The sequence below is a fragment of the Ambystoma mexicanum genome, chromosome 1q (assembly GCF_040938575.1).
Source record: "Ambystoma mexicanum isolate Mex_15411 chromosome 1q, UKY_AmexF1_1, whole genome shotgun sequence".
NCBI lineage: Eukaryota > Metazoa > Chordata > Amphibia > Caudata > Ambystomatidae > Ambystoma > Ambystoma mexicanum.
Genome location: NC_090922.1, coordinates 1,407,129,591 through 1,407,145,095, shown reverse-complemented (window position 1 = coordinate 1,407,145,095; position 15,505 = coordinate 1,407,129,591). Strand labels below are relative to the sequence as shown.

General features: G+C 50.3%; 1 protein-coding gene across 2 annotated transcripts in view; it reads left to right on the top strand.

The window, feature by feature from the left end:
• Positions 1–15,505, top strand: part of LOC138548350 (vitamin D3 hydroxylase-associated protein-like) — a 476,815-nt gene that overhangs the window by 228,539 nt on the left and 232,771 nt on the right. For both annotated transcript variants that reach the window (XM_069642270.1, XM_069642271.1), the window contains one exon: positions 6,712–6,752. In XM_069642270.1, coding sequence (XP_069498371.1) covers positions 6,712–6,752 — 41 coding nt within the window. The remainder of the gene's footprint in view (positions 1–6,711; positions 6,753–15,505) is intronic.

Below are 15,505 nucleotides of genomic sequence, written 5' to 3'. Positions count from 1 at the left end.
TGCCTCCACCAAGCAGCCCCTCAATACCTTATCACTATATTCTCCAGACCAACCTCCTCTCGCCCCTCTAGAATAGCCAACTCTATCCTCCTCCTGGTGCCTAGGTTTAAACACACAATGTCTGGAGGGAACAGCTTCCCAGTAAAAGCAGCACAATTCTGGAACTCCCTTCCTCCTACTTGCAGAGAGGATCTTCCCTACCGCCAATTTAGATCCAAGACCATCCTCTGGCTCAAGGCCCACGATACATAACGACCGCCTCCTCTCTTGCTACCCGGATGCCCCACACCACTATGTTTGTAAATTATGTATATTTAGGTTGCCAACTGCGCGGCGCAGATACCTCTGACGAGACAACCGGCACCTTGTATATAATATCGTTTATATTGTTTATCGCTGTAACCTATGCTGCTTCGGCGTGTATTGTTTCTGTATGACGCATCCAGCACTGTAACCAAGCTGGATCTCATACCCCTGTATGTAACCAAGCTTTGCAATCGTCATGAAGCTTCTTCGCCTTGCTACCTCTGGGTTAGGTGCGCAATATAAGTAAATAAAATACAAAATACAAATACATCCTAAGAGGACATTGAAAGTGCCTCAGATTCGTAGTCTGAGGATGGCACTACCAGTTCAAGGCCCTCCCCTTGGGATTGAAGTCTGCGCCCAGGGTGTTCACCAAGTGCCTAGCCCTGGTAGCGGCACGGCTGCACCTACAAGGGATCCACGTCTACCCCTACCTGGACGATTGGCTCATCCGAGCAAGGATAAGAGAACTCGCCATCGGACACACAGCGAAGACCGTCCAGCTGCTCGTGGATCTGGGATTTTCCATCAACTACGCAAAATCCCACTTGGCAATGTCACAAGTCGCACTGTTTCTGGGAGCCAGGCTCGACACGGTGGCACGATTGGCCTCTGTCGGAGGAAAGGACGAAGGCCTTCCTGGGCAAGGTGAAACGACTGTCGGCCATGGACGCGGCCAGGGTGAGGTCCATAAAGTCCCTTCTCGGCATGATGTCCTCGTGCATCTACCTCATGCGCCTGGGTAGGCTGCGGATGCGTCCACTGCAAGAGTTCCTCGACGCCCGTTGGATGCATGCGGCGGGCAGCTTCGAAGACAGGATCTCACTCAACGAGACCTTCCGCCAAGCAATCCGGTGGTGTGGCACCTGCACGCATCTCGCAGCTGGGATGGACTTCCAGACCCCTGCACACCAGGAGACGGTGACGACGGATGCCTCCCTGGAGGGATGGGGAGTGCACACCGGAGATCTCCACGCAAGAGGCCTTTGGCTCCCGGAGGAGAAGTCGCTACACACCAACTTCCTGGAGCTCCGAGCCATGTTCTGGGCCCTCTGGTCCTTCCTTCCGTCCCTCAAGGGCAAGGTGGTGAGGATCTTCACCAACAACACCACCACGATGTTCTGCATCCAGAAGCAGGGAGGCACCAGATCCCCAGCCCTATCCAAAGAGGCCCAGGATCTGTGGCATTGGGCCGTCGCTCAACGGATGTTTCCGATACCCTTCCACCTGGCAGGAATAAAGAACACCATCGCCGACTCACTCAGCAGGGAGCTACGCTCGTGCCACAAGAGGGAACTGCGGAGGATCAAGTGGATCTGCTATTCCAATGATGGGGCAATCCCCAGATCGACATATTCGCGATGGCGACGAACGCCAAGTGCCGGAGGTTCGCCAGCAGGTTTCCCCAGCCGGGGAGCAGGGGCGATGCCTTCTCATTCCCCTGGGACGGCCTGTTCCTCTGTGTTCCCGCCATTGCTGTAGCTGCTGCGACTCATCAACCAACTCAGACGGTCCCGGTGCAGGATGATCCTTGTCGCACCGGCGTGGCCGAGACAGATATGGTTCCCGGACCTTCTGGACATGTCAGCGTCGCCCCTAGTCAAACTGCCGACGGATGCGGATCTCCTCTCCAGAGAAGGAGGCGCCATCCTCTACCACGACCCGGAGTCGCTGAACTTGCAGGCCGGCCTGGCTCCTGCAGAACTAGAGTTTGGAGGGTACGATATCCCGGCGGACTGCAAGGAGGTGCTTGCAAAGGCCAGGGCGTCCTCCACTCTCGTGCTACGGACACAAATGGAAGAGGTTCTCTGTCTGGTGCCGTGCACAGAAGATTAACCCTCTGTGGATTACGGCCCCTCAAGTGTTGCCGTACTTGCTATCGCTGGCCAAGGCGGGGCTGGCCCATGCCTCCATCAAGATCCATCTGGCGGCTATCTCCCGCTACACCAGAACTCCGGGGCGCTCATCCCTTTGGTCCCAAAACCTGGTGAAGGAGTTCATGAAGGGACTGTTCCGATCCTTCCCGCCGGTTAAGACTCCGGACCCGGTGTGGGAACTCAACGTGGTGCTGACCAGGCTCATGGGGCCGCCATTCTAGCCTCTGCATTCGGCACCATTGACGTTCCTGTCGTGGAAAACAGCGTTTCTTGTGGCCATCACCTCCGCACGACGAGTGGGAGAGGTCCAGGCCCTCTCCTGCAAGCCCCCATACCTGACTTTCCACGAGACAAGAGTGGTGCTGAGGACGCACCCCTCCTTCATGCCCAAGGTGCCGTCGGACTTCCACCTCAATGAGCCCTTGGTGTCACCTGTTTTCTTCCCGTCTCCTTTGTCTCCGGCCGAGAGGACTTTGCACTCGCTGGATGTAGCTAGAGCGCTGAAGTTCTACGTGGACCGCACAAAGAGTTTTCCGAAGACATCACAGCTGTTTGTGACCTTTGGACCTGTGAACCAAGGGAAGGCCCTCTCGAAGGCTTCCATTTCTAGATGGCTCTCCGGCTGCATCATGCACCGGCACTGGTTGGCAAACCGACGATTGCCCGGCCGTCCGAGAGCCCATTCGACCAGAGTGGTCGCTGCTAACACGATGCGCAACCTGTTCGTCTGAAGGTGGGCCTGGTGAGGAGGTAAGAGATGCTTAATGTGGAGTGATGAAATGCTTAATGTTGAGCCTTGCCACCTCCCATAGTTGTGCATGGGTGTACTGCTATGTATTCTTGTATTCATGAGCATGTGAATCCATGCCAGAGCCCATGCTGGAGAAGGAACAAGTTACTTACCTGTAACTGTTGTTCTCCAGCATGGGTCTGGCATGGATTCACATGCGAACCCTCCCTCCTACCCCTCTGCGGCTCTTCACTTGGTTCTACTGCCACTTTACGTGCTACCAAATCTGAAGATGGCTGCCAGAGGGGCTTAGGTAGAGGGCAGCCATTGGCTAGGTGCAGTGTGACCCAGAGACCAGTGATTGGTTATTAGGAGAAAGACAGTTCAGAAACGAAACTGAAACTGATTCTTTCTTTACCAAGGATTCCCAGCCTGACGACGGGGAATATTCATGAGCATGTGAATCCATGCCAGACCTATATTGGAGAACAACAGTTACAGGTAAGTAACTTGTTCCGTTTCCTGCGGGTAACGGTCATCTTTGTCCACCGCTCCCACCTGCAGGTGGTGGGGGGGTGCTGGCATCCTGACCCCACAATTTCTCTAGGTTACTGTCCTTGAGTTTTTTGGCCCCCTTTATGGGTAGGGGAGGGGGTCCTTTCCTCTTTCTTTTGACATGGCGGGGTATCCCCTACTTGTGGATCAGCGTCACCAGTGAGCTTTCTTCCTGGTCTTGTCTTCCTTCCCCCAGCGGTGGCCTTTTCTGCTTTGTCCAGGGTTGGTGTGCCTCCTCCGACGCTTGGTTGAGGGGGACACGTGGGTGATTATTGAACGCTTACAGCCTTTTCACCGGGCTTAGACAGCTGTGCTCTTGCGCTCTTATAGCAAAGAGGGTTACCTCTACTTGGGCCCCTCTGTCCCTCACTAATTACGGGCCCCTGTTCTCTTCCAGTCCCTTGAGGGAAGGCTTGGTCTTGGTGTTGGAATGATACTGTGGGCCCAATCCCCTTTCTAGGTCTTGTCTCTCCGGGCCCAGAGGATTTGGGCTCTTCAGTGGATCTCCCTTCTCTCTGGCTTCCCCCTTAGCTGCACTTTCCTTGCCTGCCTGGCCCGGGCACTCTACCTGCCCGTCCCACAGCGGCGCGGTGGCCTTCCTAGGTCATCACTCTGGCAGCCTCTCTCCCACTGTCACCGCCCGGGGGGAGCAACGCGGCGCCACAATCCCTTACGGTCTGCCTCCTCTCTGCTTGTCAGCCTCAACTCCAATGTCTCCGTCCAGGTGGGAGCTGAGCAGAGCTGAGGTCCTCTACAGTCCGGTTCCTTGGATTCCTGCAGCCCTCTTCACGATGTCACAGCTTGGGGGTGGGGGACGGGTGGGGGATGTGCGGTGCCCGTCTTTCACCTTCTCCCTCTGGCCCTCTACGATTGGGCCCCTTGTTGGCAGCTTGGGTGCCTTTGCCGGTGCCAGACCGCCTCCACTCTTTCCTCTCAGCCCAAACTCCAGGCCCTCGCTCCCGGGTCCCAGCTTCCCCAGCACTCGCAGTGTCCACAGATATCTTCTGTTTTTCGGGGGTTCGAGCTGAGGTCTCCGAGCCCCCACCGGCAATGGGACTTTTTCAGTGTAATTCACACCTGGGGAGACCAAAGCTGCTTTATTTAATCTCTGCTGTGGTCCCGAGGTACTGGGGAGCATCGTTCACGGTGCTCAATGCTCGGTGGCCATCTTGGAATCTCCCCTTTTCTGCTTTGGTCCTACGCTGCAAACAGGCAGTGTGTCACATGTCCCTCTGTGAGCCAATAGTAGTGCTCTAGAGGGAGTACCCCACTTGCAGGAAGAGTCCTAGGTGTTGTAGGCCGATGGAACTTTGCAGGGAGTACTATCTTTCTTATCTATCTAATTCTTCCATTGCGCCATAGGCCTCAGGGCTCTCAGTGGGTGCACATGGTCCTCTGGTAAAGCAGGATGATCCTTATACTCCCTCCTATCTCCACCTTCCCCCATTCCTCTGGGCTTCTTGCATGCCTCGTTTCTCCAATCCTCCTCTTCCTACCACTCCCTCCTGACTCTAGCTTATCAACGCTATACTCGATCTGCATCCATATCCAACACTGCCACAGTCTTCTTGGCACTCTGCTACACCAGCCTCTTTCTGCCTGGTCTCTCGGTTCAACACCACACCTCCTGACCTCACCCGAATACATTTCACTCGGTCTGATGAATGCAGATCTTTGATACTTGTGTGTGTGACCACGTAAAATCCTACAAACTGTTATTTTAGTTCATTCTCTTAAGAGCACAAGAGACTGACTTCTTCAGCAGAAGTGCAAGTTAACTCCCACAATTAATCTACATCCTGTTCAGAGTGGGAAGCACTTTGATGGGCCTTCTTCTGAAATGACTAACTTGAGTAGGAATGTCAGTTTTGTTAGATGGCAGAAGCTTTAATGCGCACATTTGACACTTGTCAATCTGTTTGGTAGATGTGACACTGAGATGCTGGAGTAAAAGTGTGAATAAACAATAAAGCAGGAGCTGTTTATGTGACTCAAGTAGATCAATGGTCCATTGGGGTGGGGCAGTATCTGAAGATGGCTAGTGACTTCAGGGAAGGAGCTTGTCTGGGAGTGAGTCATCTGTACTTGGGCCTTATGGAATGGTCTCTCCATCGAAAGACAGTGGCAATGCTGTGATCTTCAGTATGTGTATCTTCCTAAGACGATTTATGGGAATGGAGGTTTGTACAAACATTGCTCCTTTATCCTGACATGCAGATTATATTGCAATCTAGAAGGTATTGCCTATCTTGAAAAGCTACTAGGGATGCCTTGGCTCTCTCCCTGCAAGCTTAAGTGATAATGTTGCAGGGTGGCAGTAGCGGTTTGTCCAAGAGTATCCATGTGCACCTCCAGTATACTTCTTGCAGTACTAGGATTATAGTCTAGATGCTTCTAATATGGTAAGGCAAGAAAGGGTTTTGGCTAATAGTTGTAATTTGGAAGAGGGAAAAGTCACACTTACTTCATCCTAAAGCACATGTGATCAATGAACTGGATTATGCCCTACTTGGACTCTGGCAGTGATTATAACAACTTGAAATTACTAAGAGAAGCAAAGCAACTGTGAGGCACAAATGCCCAGACAGGCAATGTTCCCCTCATGGACATATTCGAGTTAACACAGTATTTTAGCATCTCAGAATCTGTGTACTGATCACCTCCAAAGCACCTGGCAGTGACTCATCTAATGAACATGTGAGAGCTCTTTGCCCTTGCATCCTTTAAGAGCCTCAAATGTACCACCCTCAAACCCACTTTTTTCCTCTTGAACACCCTGACCTCCACCTCCTGGCATCTACAGCATTGTAGTTTTCAGCTTGACCCTCACTCAAGAGTGAATTGTTAATTACAAGTTCTTTATCTTCTTCTTTTGAAGATGTCAAATGTTTAATCGAAGAATCTAGTAGAGAATGCGGTTCTTCAATGATGTAAATGTAATCTGTTTCCCATGGATGTATTGATTTTCTTCTCTGTCTTTGGGATTAAATCTGTTTATTTGAATGAGGTATTGCTTGTGAGAAGGTACGAGATCTTGGTTGCTCATGGTAAGCATTAGGTTGGCTGCTGTTTGAACAGATGCGGAACATGTTGAAATGCCATTTCCAAACTCCAAATTTTGTTAGGAAAAAGATTATTGGCAAAAATACAATTTGATTATACGATGAAGCCTAAAGCTCGTACCAGTGTAAATGTTCCATGTGCATTGTACCAACATGCTGAAAGATATCTTCCTCCCCACAGCAAGCAAGGGATGTCCTCCAGTTCACCTGGCCAGAAGACTGGTGAGGATTTCTCTTTTTCCTCAAGTGATCTTGTGTCCTGATGTTATGTTATATCAAGAGCTTTTTTAATACTGTGTAAAGGTGCAGAAGGAAGAGACCAACACATAGGTGGCATGGTTGTTGGCATAAACTTCTATTAGTAATGAAAATAAGGAGAAAACCTAACTTTCCCAAACTGTAAGAGGGGTTTCCCTACCACAACCAAAATGCTAAAGGATTTGTCAAGATGTCGGTGTAAATGAATAGTCCACCCTCCTGTGTCAAAAACCTACTTCTGTCCCTCACACTTATTACTAAACTAAAGAGGTAGTGGATCTTCTTGGTCCAAAAGAATGGCTCCCTTCTTCTGGACAGTGGATGACAGTTCCAGTTGGTAGGTGGGATTTTTACCTGAAGGAATGACTCCCTTCCCCATGTCTCAATCCTTCTGCAAGGCACAAAATAAAGCTCCAGGTTGTAATGCCAAAATGTAGTAAAGTTCTCAATTCAAACTCAAAAGGTAGTTTCAGTTCAAACATCACATTCCTTGTTGCCGAAAGTTGCTTCTTCACTATTGGGTTCCTAGGGAAGGCCTCCCTTGTACAGGCGTCTGACTCTCAGTGATGTTCCCCACACAAAGCCAGGGGGGGAATGACTCCCTTCCCCTGGACTCTGTAATCACTTGGTTTTACGATTTCACAAAGGTTCTTGGCGTTTACTTTCACAGTTCACAAAACCAGAGGGATTGATTCCCTTCCCCTGGCCTTTCACAGGCTTTTTATCACAAGTCACAATGCCAGAGGGAATGGCTCCCTCCCCCTAATTTTTCTCAGGCTTAACAAGGCAGCAGTTGTGGGTCCCAGACCCAGGTTTCTTTAGTGACCCGCTCTGGTCCGACCTTGTTCACTACCCTGCCATGTAGTGCCACGAAGAAAATCAGCGATGAGCAATTTCTGCTCCTCCAGGTTTCAGGCTTCTATCCTTTTCACTATCCTGCCAGATATTATGATATCCGGTTATTAATTCAAAGTCCCAGACACAGTTAAAAGTGTTTATCTTGTTGCCCTGTAAGACCCAGGCAGTCCTGTACCTTCTGGGTTGCTGCTAGATTCTCTTTGACGCTGTTGAGCTCTTCAGACGTCCCTGGGGGCTTTCTTCATTCTTCTACATCTTTGTCTCGGCCGTACCCCTGTCCTTCTTGCTTTCCGGTCTTCCCTTGCACGGCGGATGGGTACGGATGCCTGGACTCTCCCTCTCCCGTCCCGGTCAGCAGCTTCATCTCCTTCCCAATCGAGACATCCTCCTCACTTGCGTTACCTCCAGGAAGGGTCTGACTCCCATGTGAGTCCAGCTATACTTTTAATCTGTAATGGATGATGGAATCTAGTCTGCTCTTTCCAATTCCCTGGAGGGCTCGGCATGCCTCTGCCTTGTCTCATTGTCTCCTTTAGTGGTGGTCCAGTCAGCCCTACTCTTCCTCGTCTCATAGACTACTGCCTCAGCAACCTCGCAGATATACATAGGAGAGTGTAATATGGAGGTGTGTGGCATGGGGCCAAGAGGGTGTGAATAAGGTGGGCCTCATGGACTGATGGGAGGTATATGAAGTGGGTGGAGGGTGAGGGGTATGATATGATATGGCATTTCTAACGCACCTATACACAAGTGTTTCAAGGCGCGACGAGGCTGGGAGGGGGTCAACAAGGGGAAGACAGACAACGATCCTACTAGGCCAGGTGTCATTCAGACCGCGCAAGTGCAGGGGTAGGGGGAAGGGAAAAAGTGCAAGGGGAAGGGGGAGGCTTGTACCTTGTGTTCCCGAGATGTCCTCCCTGATCCCTGGAGGAGGAGTCTCGCCTCTTCAGATCCTCCTACTGAGTACCACCCCCAGCGGGACTATCGGGTAGCAGCCTCACCTCCCTGGTCTCAGGAGAAGGGGCTCTCACTCGGGGAGAAGTGATGGCATCTCAGGAATTGTCAAAACTGCAACTGCCGCCGCTGCAGTGGTCTAACAATGCCAAAGCTGTCCGGAGTGGTGCATTGTGTATAGAAGGGGGAAAAAGGCAAAGGGGACAAAGGTTCAAAGCAAATGAATTTGTACAGTTAGGAAAGGGAATGAGGGGTATGGCTGGAGTATCTAATTGGTTTTCATTCCCTAGAGTGAATATAGAATGATCCAACCACAACGCTGATTAGAAAAGGCAAAATGCTCAATGCTATGTGCAGTTTCTAGTACTTACTGAGAAGCAATTAAATTAGTCAGTGAGTGGTTGCAGATGTGATTTGAGATGTTCTCAATCATACTCTTGAATACTTGTCGAGAGAGATGAGAGGATGAGATGAGAGAATACTGGGATTGCACACCTGACTGTTGGAAATAGAATTCACGATACTGGCCACCAGGGGGCACATGGAACATGATCGCCTAGCCTTGCGCTCACAGCCCTTCAGTTCCGAAAAATGAACGGAGCGTCCACTTCTGCCCCCCTCCAGAGACATACTGTTGTGTAAAAGCAGTGGGAGACCCCCAGACCCACCGGTTTCAGAAACGGGCACGATCCGTGCCGTATGAGAGGAGCTGGAGCCAGCCACGCTGACAGCTGGAAAAGGGCAAGTCCCCCACGCCAAGGACACCATAAGAGGCAGGTGGGGTGATCCCCCCCATCTGGGGACCAGGCAGACTCTCACTCCTGTCCTCAGGTTATCCCGTGATCTGCGGCTGACAGCCTAACCCCTCACAAAGTGTGACAAAGAGAGCATCCCTCAGCAGCTACACCGGAGGCCCAGAGGCCACTTACAAGGCTCTACAGCACCCAGGATTTGCACGGGAGTGGGCCCCGCGGTGCCTGCCAGTGGCCCCACCCCCTAGAGAGGGGCAGTAGATAGCATGGACCCTAGGCACTGGGCCCCTGGGTCCAGGAGAGCACCAGATTATAGGGAGGGGTGGGCTCCCGGTACCGGGGCGTGTGCCCACCCCCTGACTGTGGTATACAGTGGGGAGCCCCACACCACACAGCGAAACGGAGGGTGCGTAGAGGAACGCACAGGAGGGACCCTGTGGGCCGCAGCAAAATAAGGGGGAGCGAGCTCCTGGCACTCCGGAAGAGGATAACTTGGATACCCCTTCCACACCATCTCCTGCAGAGGGGAAGCTCCCATTAGCGCCTGCCACGATCAGGGGAGAGCACAGAGGCTCAGGGATAAGCAGACCCCCTTTACCGGGCCGTGTGCCCACTTCCAGAAGATAGTGGTCCAACGCACACAGCCGCAATCCATCAGCGGACAGCGCATCTCCCCATCTAGGCAGGTCTCACAAAATTTGCGTGGGGGCGCAGAGGCCCCTCATACCTTGGACTGGTCTCAAAGGCCCCCAAGACCCTATCCCACCCTAGGAACCCTAGAAAGTGCCTCTGTCAGGTGGTGGCATTGCATGGACTAGTCGGTGAGTCTCGCAGGCTAGAGCTATACCCCGAGGGTGGACCCAAGGACAGAGGACCGCAGGGAGACCATGGCGGGGAAAGAGAACTCATAGGCGACAAAAGTATGTGGCCTCTATAATGGACTAGATCAGAAGCATAAGAGCAGATATAGGCGGAAAGGTGGATAAGATAACGCAGAGGATTGACCAGATTGAGGCGAAACTGCAGGAAGTGGAGCACAATCAGTCCACGCGACACCCATGAGGACAGAAATCAGCATCCCTGACCAACCCCAGCCAACAACCTCACCCACCCCATAATCACTACCGGGTATCATACTTGTTTAGAGTTGTATGAATGTTGGTACTGGCCACACTTCAACTAAGTTGTGGACATTGGCATGGGCATTGACCGTATGTAGTTGCGAATGAAGGCAGGTGCCGCACCTGGACGTAATTGCAAGCATTGGCATGTGCCTTGTTTCGAAGGGGCTGGGAGCGATAGCCTGCATAGCCGGACAGCAATGCCAACTAACCAATCTACTAACAATTTCACCCCTCTGCATACACCTCTCAAACACTAACCAAACACAAGCCTACAACACAACAATCTGCACAAACTTCACTACACTCCAACAACAAAACAAACCACACATAAACCCGCACAACAGCACACAACGACTACGACCGCAAAACACCCCAAGCCCAGCCAACTGACTCACTGTAAAAGGTCTCAACTCCCCAACAAAGATCTCTGGTAACGAGGGAATTCCGCAGGTCGGGGCTTGATATCCTCTTTTTGCAGGAGGCAAAGTTTATGATGGAGGATGAGCGGAGAACCTTGAACAGTAAAATGGAGCATGAAATCTGGGGCCCTCGCCCCTGTAGGAAAGCGGGAGTGGGTATCCTGATCCGTAAGACACTAAGAATGGTGGTCTCAAAGGTTTGTTCAGATCTAGATGGGCGGGCCCTTTTAGTCACAGATAGCATTCGAAAGGTGAACAAGGGACAACTAAGATTCATGAAGGGTACACTCCCCAAGATTCTTAGCGAGAGTTCTGGACACTTGGTCAGTGCCAGTAAGACAGAGATCCTTCTCATTGGGACAACTGCTCCTTGTTTCCCCCTTACTCTCTGTCCAGACTGCTTTGGTCCCCTGCCCTCACCCACTGGTGAGGCAAAAAACCCTGGGATCATCTTTGACTCCTCTCTCTCTCTTTCTGTCCACACATCACGACCTTGCCAACAAGACCAATTTTGAAGGTTAATTTGCTCAGGGGCTTTCTACCTTTCCTCACCAGAAGCTAAATGTCTCCAGAGCCCTAGTTCGCTCTAGGCTTGGCTACTGCAATAGCCTCTTCCTCAACCTGCCTATTTCCTCCCTTCCCCCCTCTAACTAATCCAGAATAGGACTGCAAGACTTATCCTTGGCCTCATGCCTAGAGGCTGCATCTCTTTTGCCCTAAAATCTCTTCACTGTCTCCGGGTGACTGCAATGATCAAATTCAAGACCCTTTGCATCATCTACAAAGCTGCCTGGGGCCCGGGACCTCTCTACATCCAGTGTTCTCTCCCTAAATACCTCCTGGCTAGAGTCATTCTTAAGTTCTGGAAACTTCACAAGACCTTTCTATTCTCCTCTTCCTTCCCTCTCGCCCTCACATGCTAAAATCTCCATCTGACGCTGGCACTGGGGCCTGGTCCCTTAAGAATCCTACAGGGGCCAGACCATCCCCCAGCAGTCTCCCCCAGCATTCTTTGCCAGCACTTGCCCTCTGGCTCCCTTTCCCGGACTTTTCCCAACGTAATCCTCCCTGTCCACTGCACTCCCCTCCTCCTCCCCCCTCTCTCCCATGGCACTTGCTGCCTTGGCCTGACAAGCACTTGCCCGCCCCCACCAATGGGGGTACCCCTCTCCTGAATTTCTCGCTCTACTCCCCTCCCTCTTCTCTTACACTTATTACTTCATCATGCACTTTCTCGGTAGGATTGTCACAAGGCCAATGTTTGCTGTATTTTTTTATTTCCCATGTCCTCTCCCCTCCATCTTGTCTTGTTGCGCCTGGAAACACCTGTTTATAGATGACATACAAATGTCCAATAAAATATAAACTAAGGTCCTCTTGCTTTAAACCAACCATAGGGAGACTATTGGATAGTGACTGCACCTCCCTAGCCACATGTTAAGTGACTCCACTGGGGAGACGTGACAAGAGTAGGTAAATCGTCGCAACACCCTGCTTGATTCGGTCTTCTTTCATGCTCACTCTTCCTTCTCCCTTTCTTGTCCTATCTCCTTCTCTTCTCCTTCCACGCTTCTGCCCTCTCCTCACTCTTCCCTCCACTTCCTGTCCCTCTCTCCTTCTGGACCGTGCCTCCACCCTTTGATGTCACTGCTAACTTTCTACTATTGTTCCTCTCTCCTACTTACTACTACTACTCCCTCCTCCCCACTACTACTCCCTCCTCCCCGCTACTCCTTCCTCTGCCACATTACTACTCCTTCTTCCACACTACTACTTCCTCCTTCACACTACTACACTACACACTACTACTCCCTCTTCCACACTACCACACCTCCTGCCTCCACACTCCCACTCCTCCTGCCTCCACACTACCACTTTTGCCGCCAACTACCACTCCTGCCTCTATCTCCAAATACCACACCATTTTTGTATGGAAAAACCTATCAATTGTATTACGTGATGTTGCAATCAAAAATACAAGAAGCTCTAAAATTGCTAAGAATGTAACTGCCATAGGTGCTAGTGTTGATCCCTGTTCTCATCCAGGCACTATTAATACAGCCCCAAATGAAAAGGCTAAGACTAGAAGTTTATGAAATTCACCCCCGCCCCCAACACTTGATGTTTCCTCAATGGCCAGTAAAAATTATGAATCGCTTGGTCAGAGACTTCTACATTAATTTTTTGGAATGTTGGAATGTAATAGGCCTTTATAAAAATGGGAAACCATGATTGGCACTTGTTTATTGAAGCTTATCATATAATACTTTTCCGGGAAACTTGGGCAATGCCACCTATTATTAAGCTGGGGTTCCAAAATGTGAATATGCTAGTCTTAAAAGACCATAGCGTGCGGCCATACTGGGGCTAGCTGTATTGGTAGATTAGGGGTTGGGTTTGATGATTGAATCAGTGGATACTAACTCCCCGGAGATGATGTGTTTAGAATATTTTTCTGAAAATGTGTTAGTACTTTTGCTTTTCATTGTGAAATTGATTATGGTGGCTGGTGATGGGAATGTCCAGTTTGGACCCCCATTGTCCACTATCGGTCTTACGATTGAAGAAGATTGTTTATGGAATATTCAACCCTGAAAGCACGCTATCCAAATTGGTAACATACTATACCGAAAGAATTACAAATATCGCTCCCCTTCCCACCTTACCATTATCGCATTCCGCTCTGACCAGCATCCCCACCGCCCCCACAGCCGCAGCCACCCCCCTGTCCCAAACCCTCCCAGGCACCACTGGCACTTCTTGTTACTGTACAGGCACGATCCGAATGACCCAAGGCCTAGTAGGACTGTGTTTGTTATTCTTCAATCCTGTTTCCACTCCCCCTTTTTGTCTTGTGGCACCTTGAAACACCATTTGCTGTATAGGCGCCTTATAAATACCCAATGAATAAATACATGAACCAGGAATGAGACGCAGACACGGGACTCATTGCATTTGCGATAAACATTTATTAAATGAAAACGGGGTTGGAAAATGCCTCACTGTCCATAACAAACGAAGGGCCTGTCGTTTGTCAAGATGCAAAAAGCAAAAATATCCTGTGTCCGAAATCCGATCCTAGCCCTCTCACTCTAAAAGTAACTCTAAGGTGCTAAGGGAAATGTCTCAGACTTGCAAAGTGCACAAATGTTCCAGTTCAACAAAAAGGCTTAAATTCAACAAATGTTCCAAATGATTAATGTTCACAGTTACACAGAATCACTCATTTCCCCAGGTTTCTTTTAACCTAAACAAAACGTTTCAAAATAACAACTTTTAGTTCTTTGTAGCTCATGAGGATAACTCCCCTCCCCTCCTCTTGATGTTGCAACTTATTCCAGGGGAAATGTCTCCCTTCCTCAAGTCCTTCTCACAATCAACGTAATCCAAAAATCCTAAGGGCATGAATCTTCCTTGGGATTCTCAGTCTTACACAACAGCAACACCTGGTGTACTCAACTGCCCGGTTTGTTCATATAGTTCTTCAATGCAATTTGGGTGCAGGTCTCAGATTCTCAAAACACCTGGTATACTCTCCTGCCAGGTTCCTTTTACATTCACTGTAGTTCACGTCACCTACTTGGCTTTGCCTGGTATAATCTCCTGCCAGGACTTTCTTTAAGATTTTTCATTTTAGTCTTTTCTGCCACAATGTTTTATTATATAGTGTGGCTATGGGTCCCAGACCCCCTTTCCATGCACTTCCACATTGTTTTCCTCATGTGCGTTTTCTAACGTGGCTATGGGTACCAAACCCTTTTCTGTGGATTTTTTTTTGGTTATAGTGAAATGTCCCAGGGGCCCTGTTATTTTGTTCAAGCCTCCCCAGCTCTTATACTGTGTTTCTCTCTGTAGGCGATTTACCCTCTAAGGCGGTCTGTTCCTCTGAGTGTGCTCATCAGAGGCCTCGGGGTACTTTGCGTCTCTAATGTCGATCTGCGGCTTGTTGTCACCGAGCGCTTTGTTCGCTAGCCCACTACCACCATACCTCCCGGCTCCCCTTGGCAGCTTCTCCTCTTCTTGGCATCTCAGTGGCAGTGCTTTAACCCGTGAGCTTCTCCGTGCGGCGGTCTCTGGCCTCCCATGACTTGGCAAGACCGCCTGTTCCCTCAGGTTACGTGTTTCACGCATAGAACTTCCTGTCCCAACAGGAAACGTACTACCGGTCTCTCTCCTTGGCTGTTCCTACTACAGCTGGATAAGAAGACAAACGCCATGCTTCTCTTCCTCGCATGGTATTAATTAAACCAAGTCGAGCCAATTGCTTTCTCCGACCTACTAGACTAATGCTGTTGGTTCACATTAGGAGTAATCATCATTGCTCCTTGCCTCTTCCTTGTCTCAGTTCATGCGCCTTTATTGAGGAATACTGTCAGTAAGAGTGTAAAGTTGTTGAAGGGGGTGATAGCAGTATGCCATTAGGGCATGAGGGATGGAGGGAATATACATAAAAGGTAAAGGGAGACATGTCACTTCCTCTAACGAAGTTGGTTCATCTCCCTGAGGGTCGCCTCCCCCCATGTGGTCCCCCCTCATATAGCCTGTGGGATATATTTAGCCACTCTGCAGTACTCCCCAAACATCACCAAGCTGCACCATCTAAATGGCTG